This window comes from Neopsephotus bourkii, unplaced genomic scaffold (assembly GCF_033783945.1).
Source record: "Neopsephotus bourkii isolate Nb327-2 ecotype Australia unplaced genomic scaffold, CSIRO-AGI_Nbou_v1 NB_1388, whole genome shotgun sequence".
Lineage (NCBI taxonomy): Eukaryota > Metazoa > Chordata > Aves > Psittaciformes > Psittacidae > Neopsephotus > Neopsephotus bourkii.
Genome location: NW_026901866.1, coordinates 1,189,545 through 1,208,718, shown reverse-complemented (window position 1 = coordinate 1,208,718; position 19,174 = coordinate 1,189,545). Strand labels below are relative to the sequence as shown.

The window sequence follows — 19,174 nt, the reverse complement described above, 5'->3', positions numbered from 1 at the left end:
TTTCTTTAAACTGCGCACATTTTTTTTACAAAGAAACGAAAATAAAATGCAGCACATGACATCACTTGAAGGAGTAAATTATGTTATCATATATAGTTCTAGAAAGAAACTTATCTTTGTAACTGCAGCTCTTCCCTAATGTGTACTGCTGACAAATAGTAAAAAGGAATTCTTTCCTAACTGTATATTTCTCTCACATTATACATATATAAATTCATTTGGGAATAACTTTAGCAATGTAACTTGAGATAGGAGGTAGCTGATATATGTGAGTTATTAATATGAAAAATATTTTCACTGCATGTATGTTATAAAGCTCTTGGAATATTACAGGCAACAAAAGTATAGGTCAAAGAGTTTCCTTATCCCTATTCTGCCCATAATTTTTTTTTCCTGCAGGCCCATCTTCTCTTATTTTCTTCTCCTCTGTTATTTTCATTTCCCTTCTCATCTTCCATTCACAATTATGCAGGCGCCTTTTGAGGAGATTCTTTTGCTTCACACTGACAATACATGTTGGTAGCAGCAACTACCAATAGAAGCAAGTCAGCGGACACTTGTAGAGATCGCAAGTTGTAAAATAATAAATCGAATATTTAATACTGAGACAGAAGACTTTATCTACACTTAATGGGTGGGGAGGCTGATTACTCATTCATAGCTACGCCACTTGTGAATGATGAGGTCACCCCTATCTCAGAAAGATAAATGCCATATCCTGTTATGACATACTCCTTTTATATAAAATTAGTTCAATTTTCTCACTACTGAGGAATCAGTATAACTAAAAAAAATAACCTCTTCAAGATAAAGGCATTTTTCTACTGCAATTCATTATATATGCTATTTTCATTTTATTTTATTTCTGTTCTGTTTTGTTCTATCTTATCCTGTTCTACGTATAGTATTTTACTCTCTACCTAAATGATATCTGACTAAAGTGAAGCAAAAATTAGATGATACAATGAAGCTTTGTAGTATTCTCCCTCATACCTGTCACAGGCTCCTTCCAACAGCAGATAATGAAAATTCAAAGTCAAACCATTTAACTCTAAGTAAATGGAAATGAATTTCCAGAGAAGAGATATTTTTTCACCTGTGAAAGAAAGGAACAGTAGTACACTGACAATGCGAATAAAGATATAATATATAATTGTGATATAGAAGTATATGCAAAGCATAAATATTACATGTTATTATATTGCATACTGTCATGTAGTTTTAATTTTTATCTTTATTATATTTTGCCTAAGAGGAAAGTCTACAGTACACCATTAGAAACAGCAGTACTCTATTAGAATATTTCTTAGCTTAATCAATACTAAAGCAACTTGCAGAATATCTTTCTTACAATTGTATATGGTATTGAGACAAAAACTATGCCACATAGACACCAGAGCCTGTCAATAATATGAGCAACATGAGAAATAAATTAAAAATGTTGGGCTTTATTCTCATCTCATTTACACTAGCATATTGCACTGAATTCAAATCCATCATGGTCTGCCGTAGCACTGGTGAAATATGTGGCAAATTGGGTCCATGCTATTTAACATGGAACAGAGTATAAGCCTGATATTTTCATCAGTGTATAAAATTAGTCTCAAAAATTCTTACTGAATTTTACCATCATGATTAATTTTGGGGAAAAATATAATCAAAATGGACTTTTCCACAGAGATTAGGGTGGTTTTTTTTAATTATATCTTTTAATGGGTATGAGAAAGAAAATGTTTCTGTATTCTATAGAAATTCACAAACCTACCTTTGAATCCTGCTCGTCTTATAACATGCAAAAGTATTTGTTAGTAGTATCACTGACTTAGTGGGACTACTTGAGCAAGCAAAGTTACCAAGACTGACTTTTCAGTTACATTAACAATTAAATTAATATATTAATCAATACTCATAAAAGGTCTTATTAAATATCAAGAGATCCTGGTTCTGCCCATGTGGATGAAAAGCAGTGACTTTCAGGACTAAGCCAAAGAAAGCTTGGCTAAAGGCAGGCTCTCTGTCCTGGCTGTCCCTTTGAAACATGAAAATCTGCTTAGAGTTGCCACTGTAGTGGAGAGTGACAATCAGTGGATGGGGACTTCAACATGATTACATCCACTCTACTGCCTGGCCATACATTGACAGACAAAACTACTGTAATGGAGTGATCATTTGGAAAATGGCTACTGCCCACATTTAAATTCCTTTCAGTGTTATTCCATAGCCAATTAGAGTGGTAGCCCAGCCTATATTCATGCCAGTCTTGTACTATATTGTAAGAAAAAGGAAAGGAGCAGCTCAGAAGTCTTTAATTATTCCTCCAGCCATTTATTGACCTGCTCTCTAAAGGCCATATACAGGCCTTCATCTGCATGCAAAATTCCTGTTGACATCACTGGGAGGGCCACAGGCAGATGGAGGGTACTTTGTAAACCTTACATTTTAAATACATTGTAAGAGAAAGGCACAGAATTTGCAGTCCTTTAAAAATGTGAGCAGCTCTATCTAACATTGCTCTTTAAACATGGAGTTTAAATAACGTTTTTTCCTGGCAATAACATCCCCCCTCTTCTCTGCAAGCTATCTAACCTACATGTTTCTGTAAAGTCTTCATATTTAACACTCAAACAATTGATGTCCCTATAGTATAAACAGGATAGATAATGAATATAAGTGGGATAGAAAATTAATCCTACTTGTGAGAAAAGAGAGTCATAATTCACTTAGGCTTCTCAGCTCTTACGTTATGAGGTCTTCAGCTAACTCATGGGATCCATTCCACATCCCACAGATGCTCATTATGAATTCTTTTTATGTGCAACATGTGGGGACTAACCAGTTTCATATCTCCTGGTATTAGCTGCAATCCAAAGCATTTTGTATTAAAACAGAATGCAAACACAGATGCTATTTAATACAAAGGATTTGAACACAGTCTCTGTTTTAACATAAAGTTGGTGTGTCTTAATTTGGTTTGGAACAGCAGTGGAAAGAAGTCAAGATAAGAGGATGTTGTTAGATTAGGAGCCAAGCTACAAATCCAAGAGGCACATAGTTGCATGGGAAAAGGGGAAACTGGCTCAGGTGACACCTTTGATTTATGGAAGCAAAGGTTACAATGCCTTTGGAGTGGTGGGGCAGCCTGGGACATCTGTCCCCCTCTGCCTTAGCCTTTCCAACAATCTAGAGTGCAACCTGTGCTCTGTCCCATCAACTTGCCCTGGTATGAGCTGGGTTTCCTCAGAAGAGTCAACAGGCGTTCACAGCTGTTCACAGCTGCTGCTTGTGTAAGGTGCACTGAACACGGTGTGTTACCTTCTTCTCTAGCTCAAAAGGCTGGCAAAGTCCAGTTCTCCCCTACATGCACGACACTTCTAGCTCCCACAACCAGCACCTTGGAGCTCCAGGTCCGTCGTTTCGAGTCACCCCAGAAGCGGGGAGAGTTGTTGGGACCCTGCTACAGAAGGGGGTGTGTGGGGGGCTTTATCTCCCTATCGCTACTGCCCCGTACTCGACACACCGCTCTTTTCCACTCCTGCTCTCCGGGTCAGCCTCCCCACCCTTCGCTGCAGTTGCCGGGCGCAGGAGACCGAAGCGCAGCCCCGGAGCATCCGCCGAGCACCACGGCGAGGAGGGCTCGCCTGTCCGTGCCTCCTCCCGCAGTGGCTGCGGCCCCACGCCCGCAGCAAGGCAGGGGAGCCCCGGCAGGGAAGGGGGCGTCCCGCTGCCCACCCGCGTTTCCCGCCCAACTTTCCGCGCTTCTCTCCCTGCCTCCGGCCCGCGCAGCGCCGCAGCCCGGCGAGCTGCGCGGCCTCAGGGGCACCAGCCCCGGGCTGGCAGATCCGCGCAGTGCTCCGCGGAGGCGGAGAAGAACAACCTTAACCCACGCGCAGCCCCGGGGCGGCACAAAGGAGCAGCGGATCTGCGGCCGCGCATCCCGGGGGGATGACTGGGGCCGAGCCACCCTCCGAGCCGCCGCTGGAGCGGAGCGGTGTGTGCCGCAACCGGTGGGGGAAGCTCTGCAAGGGGGGTTTGCACAGCTTTCGGCGGTATAATTGATATGTTGAAGCAGCAGCAGGGATCAGTGCGTGCACAGGCACCACACACCTTACAAGTTTGACTAGCAATAACATTGCTGCACACTAGGAGGGGAGGAGAGTCAGCTCCTATAATAGGGAACAAACTCTGCCATTGCAGAAAAGCGGCGCATTTCCTCGCTGGTGAAAACCGTCCCTTCATAGAGAGAAAGAAAAGGGGGGTGGGGTGAGGGGGGAGCAAAGCAAAAGCAAGTTACCAAGAGCAAGAACTTGCGCTGCAACAATCCTTCACTCTTCTCCTCAGGACTCTGGGAGCAGGGATATTCCTCCCCCGCCCCCCCCCCCCCCCCCCCCCCCCGCACAGTTGGCGCTAGCCCAGACTGTGGTCAGCCGCCTTTATTATTACTTCATTGAGACAGAGAAATCCTCTAAGACTTGCATTTTGGGTGGAGGGTGGGGGGTGGAGGGACGAGAAGGAGGAGGGAAAAAGGCAACATTTGCTGCTCATCATTTTCACTGCACCGCTAAAGTAATTGCGCCCCCCTCTCTCCTCCCTGTCCCTCCTCAGCTTGGATTTTTCTCTTACATCTACAGCTTCAGTGGTATTAGACGTACCTTTTTTTTTTTTTTTTTATTGTAGCTCTGATATTCCTTCTCTCCCCTCTCTTCCCCCCCTCCTTCCCATCTTTACGCGTTGCATGTTTGCAATTCGGTAAAATTCCCCCCCCCCCCCCTTACCCCAGCCCCCCCTCCCAACTCCTCTCGATCTCAGACCAGCAGCGCACATCAAAGCGCCCTTCCTCACTCTCTCTCAGTGGCCGCCACTCACTAATGGGATTGCAGCGTGCCTGGCTCCGCTGCTGCAGCCGCCGGGGGGAGAGCCGCTGCTGCTGCTGCACCGCTTCGCCGAGACTCGCAGGGTGCTGAGCCGCGGGGATGATCAGGATCTTCCCGGATTTCAGCGTGCAGGTGACGGCGGCGGCGGCCGGCGGAGCGGCCGGAGGGGTGCCGGCGGCCCCGGGCATGGGGCGAACTGGCGCCGCGGCCAACGGCAACCCGCAAAACGTCCAGGGCATCACCTCCTACCAACAACGGTGAGCACCGAGGGGGAGAGGGGTGTGCGGCTCTTCCTGAGGCTCCCTCGCTCCTTTTTCTTTGTGCTTTTGTGCTTCTTTGTTTTCCTTTTCTTTTTTTTTTTTTTAAATATCTTCTTGCTGTTTGTTGGGGGGAGCTTGGTTGGAAGGGAGGGTTTTTTTCCTCTTTTCTTTGTTTTTAAATACAGCATCTTTTAAAATGCACTGAGAAGTAAACACAATCTGCTAGTTTTGTCTCGGATGAGCTGGGAAGAAACAATAGAAAAACAAAAATATCTCCCCCCCCCCAAAAAAAAAAAAAAGAAAAAAAGAAAGAAAAAAAGAAAAATAAAAGTGAGACCCCGGCAGCTTAGCTTGGCTGCTGCAAAGTTTGGGATCCCGTCCGCTCATTCCTTCTAAAGAGGAATTTCTCAATGTCAATGCCTTGTGCAAATCCCAGTGTGTGGCAGCCAGGGGGATAATTGATCATGGTATGCTGATTGATAATTTGCTTTCAAGCAAGAAAGAGAACAATTTTCACTTGGGGTTGCACACTTGCAATTCCACTGTAGTTTAACAGTATTATCGTGTCACCTGTTACTACAGGGAAATATAGCACGAACCCCTAAGTATACTGGGTTGTGGGGTTGGGTTTTCTTTTCCATCTTAAATGCATTCTAATGCAAATGCAGGAAATTCACAGAGAGCGCCTTTAGGAAGCAAAGCGTAGAAAGTTAGTAGTAAGTCATAAGGAAGTTTAAAGACCTTCCCTATCCCCCTAACAATCCATCGATATGTGCTGATACTAACATGAAGCTTAATTAATTACCTGCCATTTCTTTGTGTTTGAAACCCGAAGTCTGAATCTGTTAGTTTCTTCTATCAATCATAAGCTTAGAACCGAACCTGAACCCCCCCCCCCAAATGTCTATGACAACAGGCAGATGTAGGCTGAAATCCGAACAAAACATTTACATTTCTCTAAATGCAACAAAAGGGCACTGTCCCAAGTATTTTGCTTTCCACTATTGCATTAAATTAAATACTGAGAAAAATGCGGTATAATCTCAAATATCCAAACTAAATACCTCTATGAACTTTTTTTTTTTTTTTTTGAAGTTTCAGCGTAATATTTCAAACTTAATTGGCTTAGGAGCCAGGTTTAGATAGTCGACCGTTGCCTGTTTTGTTGGTCATCAACTTCGAGTTGCTTCCTATAATTTTGGAAAACACATGCTGTATTTTCCATTTGGTGCCCATGATAGAAAACGTTTGATGATAATTTTTGTAGGTTTTATAAAATTAAAAATGAAAAAATAATAACAAGCTGATACCCCTTAAATAATACCTGATGATGCCTAAGCACTTACGTAGCTGAGAAACATTTGAAACTAAGCATAAGTGTTTTGCTCAAGCAAACACACTGATCTTTCATATATATATAAAATTTTTAGAAAAGCTTGAATGTGAGAGCTATAAAGAATGGATTAAAGTTTTTTTCTTTTCATGGTTTCTGTATGATTTTTGTCACTTATAAGAGATTTAAATTACAATGGAAACTGACGGACACTTTAACGAGGAAGTACAGGCAGCAATCACAATAGTTTAGTCTGTGAAGTGGGGAAGTCAAGGGTCAGAAATGTCAGATTGGCTTTTAGACAAATGAAAGAGACCTCTGGAGACTTTCAGTTAAACAGAAATATATAGACAAGGCAGCATGCAATTTTTTAGTACTTCGTGTTTAATGGTTTGATTATGTCAGTCTGTAATCAGGACGAAGTTACAAAAGCAGTACTCCTCTGACAAACTACTAACACCTCTAATCCAAATAGTGAGTAGCAGATAGCCAAATGCTTTGCCTAATAGGAATCCCGACCAGCCATGATGTCTTGCACAGTGACCTGACACCGGGAAACACTTTTGCACTTCTTCCAAATTTTGTCTGTATATTATCGACAAGACAGCGTGCTTTACATCGAAAGATTTTTCTTCGTGCTATCTGGAAATGAGTAAAATACAGCAGACCCCGACACGTTCTTACGCTATTGCCAAAGCCGAGGTGACACCTGTTAACTTCCCCCTTTTCCGGGGGGAGGAGGCAGGCTTGCCGGCAGGGAGCGGCAAGTGCTACTTCCTAGGCGCGTCTCCCCCCGTACAGCTCTTCACCTCCGCCTGCACCCGGCCGCCGCCCGCAGCCCCCAGTACCGCCGGAGCGGGGTCGAGGCTGCTGCACACGTGCGCAGCACGGGGTGGACGGTGGCTCTGTCCCTCTGCCTCGGGGCTCCGCTCAGAGTTACGCTGGCCCGGTTGCCTCCTGCGGGGAGAATCCCCTGGTGCGCGGACGACGTCCTGCAGCCAAACTTCCAGGTGCTTTGGTAACTTCTTCCCCGCCGGCTCTGTCCTGCTGCTCATACCCGCTCAACTCCCCCCCCCTCCCCCCCCCGCCCGCCCTCAAACTTTTGGACATGTCGCGGAAACGTTTCTCGTTTCCCCACGGGATTCCCCCCCCCCCCCCGCTCGTTTCCCCACGGGATTTTCCCTGGGAGCAGGATCAGGCCCAGGAGCTGCACCTCCAAGGCGGCAGCAGAGCAGTCAAAAAGTTACCTTGGGGATGGAAAGCTTTTCGCGGAGGAGTGATTTCTCCTTTAAAAGCTCCAGCGCTCAGGTTTTCCCGGTGTCCTGGAAGGAACAATTAAGGTAGCAGTTTCTTTTCCCCGAGCCTTTATTTCATGAATAGTTTCATAATCTCCAGTAAACCAGCGTGAAGTGCTCCTCCCTTTCCCAACAAAGCGGGTCACCAGTCTCCGTTAACGTTTCCAGCATTACGCCTTTTATTCCGCCGGTACCAGAGAGCACTCACTGCCGGAGAGGGCCAGGGGGGTGCATGGCATCCCCCGGCCCCACACCTTACCCCCCCGGGAAGGCCCCGTGGGCCGAGAGGTTCTCGCCTTCCCCAACCGGCGGCCCCCTCCCGGGCCCACGGGGGACACGCCGCCAGCGCCCGCAGAGTTGCGGAGGGCGCCCCTGGTCCCTACCACCCCCCAGCTCAGCTCCCAGCTGGAGCCCGCGCTCCCGAGGAGGAAAGTGTGCGAAACTGCAACTGAGTGGCGTTGTTGCGCCGGCAGCGGAGGCTGCGTCCCTTGCACGCAGAGCGGTGAGCGGAGCTGGGGAAGCAGCTGGAAAATGCCCAGCGGTACTTTCACTGCGGCCAGGCCCGGCGCTCCCTGACTCCCTCCCCTCCTCCCTTCCCCTCCCCGCCCCGCTGGCCCCACGGCCTGGCACCCCTCGGAGCCCGGCCCGCGGGCGCGGGGGGTGAGAGCGTGTGAGTGTGCGGGAGAGTGTGTGCACGCGTGAGTGTGCGTGTGTGTGCGCGTGTGTGTGTCTGTGTGCGGTGTCGCACCTGCCGGCGATGCCAGCGGCCAGGCTGCCCGCCGGGGCTGTGCCGCGGCTCGCTCTCCCCGCCGCCGCCGCCGGCCGCCGCCGCTGCTTGCGCTGGGCATGTCTCTGGGGCCGGCGGGGCCCCGGCTCCCTCCGCTCCTCGGCTTATGGACGGCGGCAGTAGCAGCGCTAGCAAGCGAGCGAGCGAGCAACCTGCACCAGGACTGCGCGGAGGAGTGGGAGCCCGCGATGCTTTGGCCTCAGTACTTTTCCTTAGCCTGTCTGGCTAAGCAGGGCCATTGCTGCCGCCGCTGCTGCTGCTAGACACACCACACACACCAACATCAGGAGGGGGAAAAGTAAGGGAGAGAGGAGAAAAAAAAAAAAAAATCCCAGGAAGATGGCGCCCACCAAGCCAAGCTTTCAGCAGGATCCTTCCAGGCGAGAACGGTAACACTTTCTCTTTATTGAACCTGCAGCAGCAGCAGCAGCCGCAGCAGCGCCGGGCCGGGCCGCCGCCGCCGCCGGGGGCAGGGGCTGGCTGCCATGCCGGGGTGGGGGGACCTGCCGCCTGCACCCGCTGCTCGCACAGCCGGGCACCGGGAGTTCCTCCTAGTGCGTACCGCCAGCCGCGCACACACACACACACACAGACAGGCAGACGCGCACAGACACACAGACACAAGGCGAGCCGCGCAGCAGCGGCCCCGCTCCGGCAGCCGCACAGCCGTGGGTTGCCGGAGACGGTGCTTGGCGGGGCGCGTTGGCGAGCGGGCGTGTGTATGTGTGTGTGTGCGGGGAGGCGGGAGCCCCCCCCGGCGGCCCCCTGCGCTCGGCGGCCCCGGGGGCGCTGGGACGCCAGGCCCGGCTTGCCGGCGGCGGGGCCGGCCCCACCAGTACGGTTCAAGTGCGGCTAGGCCAGAGCTGAGGGGCCGCGCCGCCAGCTGCGCCCCCGGGGCTGCCCGGCCCAGCCCGGCCCCCGCGACCCGCCGCCGGGCCGTGGGTGGTGGCGCCCCCCGGGGCGGGCAGAGCGGAGCCGGTGCGCGGGCGGGCGGGAGGCGGTGCGGCAGTGCGCGGGGCCCGGGCGGGAGGCGGGGGCCGGGAGGAGGGAGGGGGGTCGCGCTACCCCCAGTTTGGTTCCCGGCCTGCCGGCTGCCCCATATACTTTTGTTGGGGGAGAGTGCTTGCTATTAATCTGCTGGTGACACGAATTGCCCGTACCGGATTTGTTCTAGTAAAGTGAATCTTTCTAGAAGTGACTGGTAGGAAACAAGAGTACAAGTTCGTGTGATGTTACTTTGTGATTCTTACGAAGTGCTCAAAGCTCCATTGCTACACTTAGAGGATACGTATGCCCAGGCGGAGAGCAGCCGGAGGGCTTGGAGTGGGCTTTTTCCCTCCTCCTCCCTCCCACTTCAGCGTTACCGGTGAAGTAGGTAAGGGGTGAGGAAGGTTCCTGGTTCGTTGTAAAAATGGAAATTAACATTAAGACAGCTTTTAAAAGTAGCTAGATCATGTGTTACTCAGTTTATATTTCACAGCACAAGTCTGAAAAATGTTTAAACAAAAATAAAGGCTAGGGAATCAGGCTCATTTTAATCTTCATTTCAAACTTACAGGTTTTTAGTATGATCAGCATTTCTACTACAACTTCCAAACCCAACAGAGTTTATCTAGCTGTGCCATTTTTTCCTAAGGAAGCAGGCTGCCTGGTATCAGAAAACTATACATTTCATATTCACCACTGAAGTGTTAGTACGGATGTGTTAGATGCATTAGTATTAACTGTTGCACTTTGACAAGGCTATCTATTGATATGTAGCAGAATTTGGAGATGTACATAATGGGAAAACAGTGCACCCTCAGAAGTCAATGACCTAACTTAAAGAGTTTCATCTTCAACTATAAATATTATTTTTTTTTTAAATCTCAATTTCAGTGGCTGCAGAGGCATTTCGGCTGTGTTAATAACACAGCAGCAGGCTTTTCTCCTGCAGAGTTCTTTGTTGGGAAAACAATTTGTATCAATAAGTCCTGTCGTCCCTCCCAACACACAATTCTGCTGTCTTCTTTCTGAGAATGGTACTGTATTAGTCCTAAGTGTATTTGCCACGATAGCTTCAGTAATCTCTCTAGCAGAAGCATATTTGTGTGCCATTTTGGGAATTTCTCTGAGATAGGAATCTTGAAGATAGAATTAATTTCTAGGGGAAACTTCATAGCCTGTGCATGAGTGCTTTCTTTATCACCTGTCTCCATTTGGCATTCGGAGAAGGTAAATCAAAGTGCGCGATTTGTTATTCTGCTCCACTTGAGAGCTGAACTAAATAACACTTGGTCTGAAATTCTGATTGAAGTTGTAGGAGGATATACTGTATTTAATTTAATGCCCTTTAATAGCGTCTTCTTGTTCAGCTCTGATGCTGTCATTTTAAAGGTTGGATCAGAGTAGTTTTTCCCTGTAGGGAGTGGGAGGAGTAATCATTTCAGGGGAAAAAAGTAGTCTAAATTCCTAGAACACTAATAGCCACAAACTTGGCCTAGTGTCCAAGCAGTTGTTTTTTTGCCCTTAGGGCTCACTTTGTTATCACTCTTTACAACACTCTGAATAGTTCAGGTATAAATATTACATGTAGAAGCTGATGACATTTTTTGTAGCAGAAATTACAGCAATCTGTTCCTTAAAAAAAGAAAAAACAAAGTTTTGGAGAAGATCAATCAGTGCTTCAAAAAACAGGCACTCATGTACATCTTACTGAAAGTTATGTAATGTGCTTCTGAAGTCTTGCGTGTAACTGTTTATCTAAGCTGTCTGTACGCATCCTTCCAGCTGTGTGCGCCAAGCTTTTGGAGCACAGGGACAGTCCAGTTACCTAAGGGGTTTTGCAGGTTCTTCTTAAATGCTACTTAGGTAAACTAGTTCATAAGATTAAGAGTCCTGGAAGTAAACTTTGTGTACGTTGTTTGTTTCATCTTCACTTTGACAATATTTAAGTAGATGGTGTTACATTTTTTCAGCAAAAGGTGAGTGTTTACAAAACTGTAAAAAGCAGCAGTCTCTTTTTTCACTTAAGTTTTCTAAAGAACATCTGGAAAGTTACATACATTTGCTTGATTTTCTTTTTAACTGTGAGTCTTAGCAAATTTTCCAGTTACAGTAGCAGTTTAGGGGTTTTTTTTTTTGATTGTATATACCCAAGAAAATGAAATAGACAGAAGTGTCACGCATGTGATATGCCAGCATTGATTTGTAAAGCATATAATAATATTGGAGTGCTATTGGTTTAAAGTGAAAGAGAAAAAAACCCCTTTATTTTGGCATTTCTTTCTAGAGTATGAGCTTAAACATAGCAGTGATAAATGATGATATGCATTGTCTAACACTTACTTTTATATAAATAGCTCCAGAAGATTGCTTAAATGATAATCGAAAATATGAAATAGGGTGGCCTTCATATCACAAGGCCAAGGGTCTACAAATGGAAAAACTGAAATAATGAAATATTTCCAAGGCAACAGACTGTCAACAAGAACAGTAATGCATGGGCATATCATAGAGCTACCAGAGAGGATATTAGATGTTATAGCTCTAGAGCCAGGAGTTATAATGACCTTTATTAAATAGAGCCCTCCCACATTACAACAATCTTTCCGATTTCTGATTTATGGATTAGCAGTCATACTACTCTTCATAATTTGAAACATTCTCTCACTATATTTGATTTGCTGCATTTTCCTCCACTGGAATCATACATTATTTAGAGCTTACACGAGAGTATTGATCAACAAAAGTTATATCACATATTTTCAGTAACTAATGGGATTCCAAATAACAAGGTTTTGTCTGCAGTAATGTTTCTACATTCTTCACAGCACAACTATTTTTTTTTCCTTACAAATTACATCCAGTTAGCTTGTTTTCTACCAGTTTAATGTCATTAGTCTTCTAATGCTATATTATGAATAAGTTATAAGTAATTAGAGAGTTTTGCTACTAGATTAATACAGCATCCAGAACCGTAGGTATCTTTAAAAGAATATCAGGATATACTGTCAACATCTGTCTCTGTTATTAGTGTCTCACTTGAATTTTGGAGTCTAATATACCGGCAGTTTCAAATCACATTTGTTTGAAACTTGGCACACAAGTTGCCAGCCCAGATGGGAATTTTACTGCAAGAGTGATGGAAAACAGTTGGTGCAAATTGACGTTCTAGGCGTCAGTTTCATCAGCATCCTTCCTAAAGAGTACATCGTTTAAATAAATATTTGTTTTCATAAAACAATTCTTATAACAATACCTTCTTTCTTGGAAAACTTATTTTAAGAGAAGTACTTTGAATAACTGATCCTGAGCACGAAGAATAACAAGTAACATTAGTTTTATTAACGTTTTGGGATTGATTCTGCTCCCACTGAGGTCAGTAAGATGAAGCAGTTTTACAGACATGGTGCAATTTAATTTGATATCAATTAAGCAATTGTGGTGGTTTTTTTAAGAATTTAATAATATGAGACCTTTTCCTGAAATGTCATCTCATGTGAATAAACCTTACATTCAGCCAGTCCATCCAATACAGTTTATATTATTGTCATATATTATTGTCACTAGTCGCTTTTGCAGGTGTAAAAGCACCTCATGTGGGATGAGATTTCAGCATTAGTCACATTGTTTCAAAATAAATGGAGCAAACTTGTTCTGCAGGATGTCAGCTTGGAAATTTGTTTTTATATTCTACACAGAAGATATTTTTAAGGGACATGGCCAAGGCTTTGCATTTTCATCCCAGTCATTTGGTTCTTTGGTTGGTTTGTTTTCTTGCTTATGCTTAATGTTTGACTTTCTTTTTTTATCTTTTTTTTTTTTTTTTTTTGGAAGCTGCCAAAGATTTATGGACACAAGAGGAAATGTTTTTAAAATTCATTTCATAATAATTGCAATTTTTTCAGAAGAGGCAATTTCTTTCTATGTAATATTTATAAGGCTACTGCATGTTATCTTTAACATACAAAGTCCCATTAGTGTGAATGAGGTGCGTGACTTTTTGTTAAATAGGACTTTGCATAATAAGGATAATTTGTAATAATATTGCATTTTGCTGCATAAGAAGATGTGCTATAGTAAGAATATAATGGTTGCTGCCATGTCTTATATGACTAGAGCATTGTTCTGTGACTAGCTCAGGCAGTAGTTTCACTATACACAAAGTCCTAGTGAGATGAATAGGATCGTTGTGTCATGGATTTGAACGGGACTTTGAGTAGTAAAAATATTCGTTAATTTTGTATTCTGTAGTAGTATATTACATGGGACAGAAGAGGTATGGCAAGGGTAGGATAGTGTTTGTATCTGTAACTTGCAGAATTGGACCCTGTCTTTGGAAGAATACTGAGTTCAAGTTATACCTTAATTTTTAAAAGGTTCCAAATGAAATTATGCATGTAATGAAAGTATACTACAGAGAATCTCAAGGAAGGATGAAAGTATTTTTACCATATAATTCAAAAGGTATGAATTTATTCTCAGTGAGATCACAGTAACAAACTTTAACATACTTAGTGAGAGGACGAGTGAACTTTGCATCTGTGTGTTACTGTAGAAAGCAAAAGTCTTGAGGTTCTCGAGTGAAAGTGGAGTGGTCCTTAAGGAAATTTTGCTGTCAGCCTGCTGCAGCTAGATACTGAGAGTTATGCCAGGCCTTATCCGGCACTCTGCATGCCGTCAAGAGTTGGGCACGTTAAAGAGCAAGTGATATGTAAGCAAGAATTTGAAATGAGTTACCAAAAGCAGATTACTGAAGATTTCATAACAGACCATTTTCTCATCCTTTCATATATATTGAATTTTGGAGTTTCACTCTTTGGTTATATCTTGTCATTTGTCTGTTCTAGGGAACTTCTCACGGATGTACAATGTCTGGAGAAGACTTTTATTTTAATACTGAGTGTTTCTCTAGATACGTGTCTTTATATATCTTAGTGTGTTTCAAAAGATCTGTAAACACTATTCTACACATTTTACTGATGAGATAGCTACACACGAAATATTCTTGAGAACTAGCAGAAGTGGAAGAAGATGTCAATGTTAGCACTAGGAATAAAATTCCAGTCCCCATTTTGACTGTGTATTCAAATATTACACTGCTTTCATTAGAGGGATTCACATTTCTTTTACAGGCAACACCTCCACTGAAATAAAGTGCTTTCAGAAAATGGCTTGATTGCAATTTAAAATTAGCTGTTAGCTTGATATATAATAAAAGTTCAACACTTATGTTAAATAATTTAAGTGGAGAAGTACTATTCCATTACCTGCAGGCATGTTAGGTTTACATATGTATATAATGAACTTACAGGATATAGCCTGAATAATATGTATGTGTGTAATCTACAATAATGTCTCTGGGGCTTGGATTTTCTGAAGAGCCTATTGGATTTAGGCATCCAACACATACTGCATTTCAGTGAAATGTGGGCACCTAAATCCTATAAGCCCCTTTTAAAATACTTGCCTGGGAATTTTGTCTCCAGCAGGAATTTAGAGCCAGCTTCATTACACATTACATTGTTTTAAACTGAATTTTATTGAGTAATGAACAGTCTTTAAACAGTCATTTTGGATTAAATCCCGAAGGGTTATAGTTTTACTCAAATTTAAGGACATTATTGATATATTATGATGGGGAAGGATTTTTTTCCCTCTTGCTTAACGTTTCATATTTGAAAGTCATGTGCAAACTCACATTTATGATCAGTTCACCCACAGCGTAGGCTTATATGAATTAGGTAGTTCAGAATTGTCCTGCCAAAGCTGTAAATAATTTAGCAAAAGTATAACATTCCAAATTTTAGAAGAATGCTTGTTAGAAAGCTGTTTTTTCTTAGAGATGATGGAAGGCAGAATTTGTTCCTTTGTGGGAAAAAAATGTAAGTGGGCAGCCTTCACAGGTCAAGGTTGAGGTCAGTAGAAAGAACTGAGTCACTGAATCTGTACAGTGCTAGCAGCAGGATTAAAAAAAGGAAAAAAGTCTTAAAAAAGAGGATAGCTGCCAGTGGTACTTATCCTTCAACCTTCACAGCTGCAAAAAAAAAAAAAAAAGAAGAAATAAAGCAGCTGATTTTGTTTGTCTGACTAAAGTTAGGTGTAGGATTGACATGTTTGCTTCACCTCTGCATAAATTACTAACAGTATGGACAGGAGGTTCTCAAGAAAAACTTGTAAAAAAACCCAAACCTGTTTTCTATGGGTAAATAACAAATAGAAGATGAATAGAAAAAGAAAAACAAATGCTTTGGGCTGATTTATATATTCAGTCTTTCTGAGGTGCTGTTCAGTTTCACAACAAAACTTGCAGTTCTTGTTGCAAAGGAAAAGTACAGTAATTTTTTTCAACGGCTGAACGAGCTAGATAGATGGTACTCAAGTAGCAGTGTTTGAAGGATCCAGGTAGTTTACTAAAGTATCTTAATTAATTGGATGTTCACTTTAATAGTGAGGTTTCCTGTTTGTAGGCAGAGCTCTGTAACAAGAACATATATCTGATGCATAAATGATATAGATATGATTTCAAAAGGCCTATTTTTATTCAAGATCTCTTTTTACTAAACAGTTGTTTCAGATTAACAAACAAAAAGAAATAAGTGGAGGTGACATAAAATACAGACTTCAGATGAGAAGCGTGTTAGAAAAGATACAGCAGATTCCAGATCTTTCAAACATATTTGCTGTTCCTTTTATCAATCGCTATGCTTACACTCAAATTTGAAAACTAAGTGATGCTGTCTTTCCTTTTATTCTTTTGTTAATCGGAAGAAAAGTGCTCCTCTACAGAACTGTGATTTGGAAACTGTTATTCTGTGGTATTTGAGGGCTGTTTTTCAATTTCTGATTTTGTGTCACTTCTCAAGACCAGAACAGGAGGCTGTAGAATATAGCAAACACTGTAAATCCCTTCTTCTTCCCCCCAAAATTATTTGACATTCTGAACGTGCATCTTTAGGAACATCCAGTATTTAGATTCTGGATTTAGGAATCTTCTTGGAGTGATTATTTAGTTTATTTATTTGTTTGTTTCTTAATGTTTTTGTGATACTACTAAAAAAAAAAAAGAAAAAATAAAGTATTTAAGTCCTATTCATGACTTTTTTTTTCTTGTGACAATTATCATATATTATAATATTTGTTCAGGTCAAATAGGAACAAACCCCAAAATGAAGGAAGTGTCTTTTAACTGTGAGAGAATGGCAGAATATTCTACCTGAACCCCAAATTTAGAATTCTGTTATATTTATTCTGGTTTTTAGTAATTGTGAGGAAAACTTCAAAAGATTTTCCACTGTCTTGTATACATGTATACCACAAAGTGTAGGCATATAGAGATAGACACAGTATATGTATTTGCTTGAAAAAAATGCTAGTTGCTTGTCTTCAGCAAGCTATAAATGTCTTACTTTAGATAAAGTTAAATGTAAATACATGCATTGGAATGGTGATTTTTTTCCCTCTAATGCTGTGAGGGAAAAGTAGGCTCATCCTTTTTTTTTTGCACATTTTTATTGTTCTGTGTAAATGTAATTTGTTAATCCTGTGAAATTTGTCATAGATAAATTTGCTTGGATTATCTTGTCACCACCGTATCTGCATTCTTTTGTTCATTGCTTATTCATAATTTAACAGTCTGGCAGTGAGCCTTTTTGGGATGCTCACAAAAGATATATGACCTCTACCAGCTGCTACTATAACCTGCAGAATGCACAGCAAGACATTAGAAACGTGAGGATTCCTCTACTGATTAAAGTGCTCTTCATTTAAACAGTCTGTTCATAAGAATCTCAGGAATCTTTGTGGATAGCAGTTTTGATTTTTCTTTTATCACAAAATTAGTTTTTGGTGGGTTTTTTTTTTTTTCCCCCCCCCCGAGTGGGAAAACTAACATTGACTCTTAAGATGGTGGTGCTTTGCTTTCAGATGGACTAATGGAAACTGAATCCCTTATTATATATGCATATGTATACATAAGTGTGCATGTGGATATACACATTTGCATATATCTGTACCTATCTTTACCTATGCATGTGTATATATATATTTCCTGCAGTTTTACAGTGGGAGAAATTAGTAACCATGTGTGTTATTTTAAAACTAACTCTTCTATTAGGATATTTTTCGGCACATATTATTATGCAGTACTAATTTACAAAAGAGTTGTCAGATTTAACCCTGCTTTACCCTCAGCATCTTACAGATTGTGTTGTGTAAATACTTGATATTATACAGAACATGAAAGACATTAAGTAGAATGTTACTCGAAGCGTAACAGCATTTTAGATTTTCATTATTTTCCCGACTCAATTTAGCATATAATTTTTTTCCCTTTTTTACTTTCTTTTTTTCTTCTTATCTGCAGATCAGCTTGTGAGTAATGGCTAGTTTTTACCTCCCCTTTGTGCTGGCACATGATTATAGTTCAAAATAATTCATTGCTAATCCATGCAGTATTGGTTCATCTCCATCACTCTGTTTTGTGATTAGAGCCTCAGGCCTGTAAGAACATCCTTCTGTACAGTTTTCTATCCTGATTTTTCTTTGACTGCAACCAGTATTTTAAATAGTTCTGTTATTACTGTTCACCCACCAATCCTTTTGCATTTGTCAAAAATGTATCAATTACAAGAAATTAACATTTTGGTAAGTTTGTTTCTTAAAGGTTTATGAAAAATATATGTTTTTCACTGCAGTAGGTCTCCAGCAGTGGTGTATATATAGGTCTTGGTTCATCTCAGCCGATGATGGAAATCTGACTTGAGTGTTTCATTTTTCCTTAGCAGTCTGAATTTTCTATGTACTTATTTACATCAGGTGCCTTAAGAAGTCCAGGATCTTTAAAAGAAACAGTGTCTTTTTGAAATAGACTATAGTAGAATAGTAATTACAGTCTTGTCATTCTTAACACAACATTTCAAACAGAGCTGGTGTAAAATAAAGCTGACAGAGGAACTTTTAAAATATATAGGGCCTGATCCTACTATGATTACTCTGGTTGAAGTCACTGTCTGTTGGGTCAGATATGAACTGATACAATGCTAGACCTGGGCTTATATGATAATAATGATATTGTACCTTGATCAGATTTAAATTTAATATTTCCAGATTATGAAACAAATCCATCATTTTATTTCACATCAGATAATGCTAGTTTTATGAGAAGGTCATCTAAAAGATTTTTCAAGACTTTGTTTCAGTATTGAGTAGTCCTGTGTTCCTTTTAATAATTACTTTCATCTCATTGTAGCCGTGTGTTTGAAAGTGTAGGTCAATAAGGATGATCGCATTCAGAATTTCATGATCTGTGTAGTGGAACAAATTGAAAGCAAAGCCTGTATCAATCACTGTGAAGGGAGGGTTAATTGTTACTGCTTCTCAAGCCTCTGGACAGATAAACCAGTAATGAAATACTTATTGCTCTGATATGTGAATGGTTAAGGATGAAACAATGGAAACTGAAGCAGTCTTCAAAGATAACAAAAAAAAAAGGCAAAGAAAAAAACAATAATCTGGACTAAAGTAAGATACTGTATATGCTGTGTATTAACATTTAATTTTTTTTTTCTATTTAATATAGCCTTCTAGTAATGACGTAAGACAGCAGAATGTATTAGGTTTCTAAAGAGAATATAAATATGAATTTG

At 42.1% G+C, this 19,174-nt stretch overlaps 1 protein-coding gene across 4 annotated transcripts in view; it reads left to right on the top strand.

Moving 5' to 3' along the window:
* The first annotated feature begins 4,786 nt into the window (after positions 1–4,786).
* The window catches only part of NPAS3 (neuronal PAS domain protein 3), a 613,669-nt gene continuing 599,281 nt past the window's right edge, over positions 4,787–19,174 (top strand). For 2 of the 4 annotated variants that reach the window (XM_061367584.1, XM_061367583.1), the window contains exon 1: positions 4,787–5,128. In XM_061367584.1, the coding sequence (XP_061223568.1) occupies positions 4,971–5,128 (158 nt within the window). In that variant the 5' untranslated portion in view covers positions 4,787–4,970. Of the gene's footprint in view, positions 5,129–8,023; positions 8,936–19,174 lie in introns of those variants that run through there. The other 2 variants (XM_061367585.1, XM_061367587.1) reach the window with 1 other exon arrangement.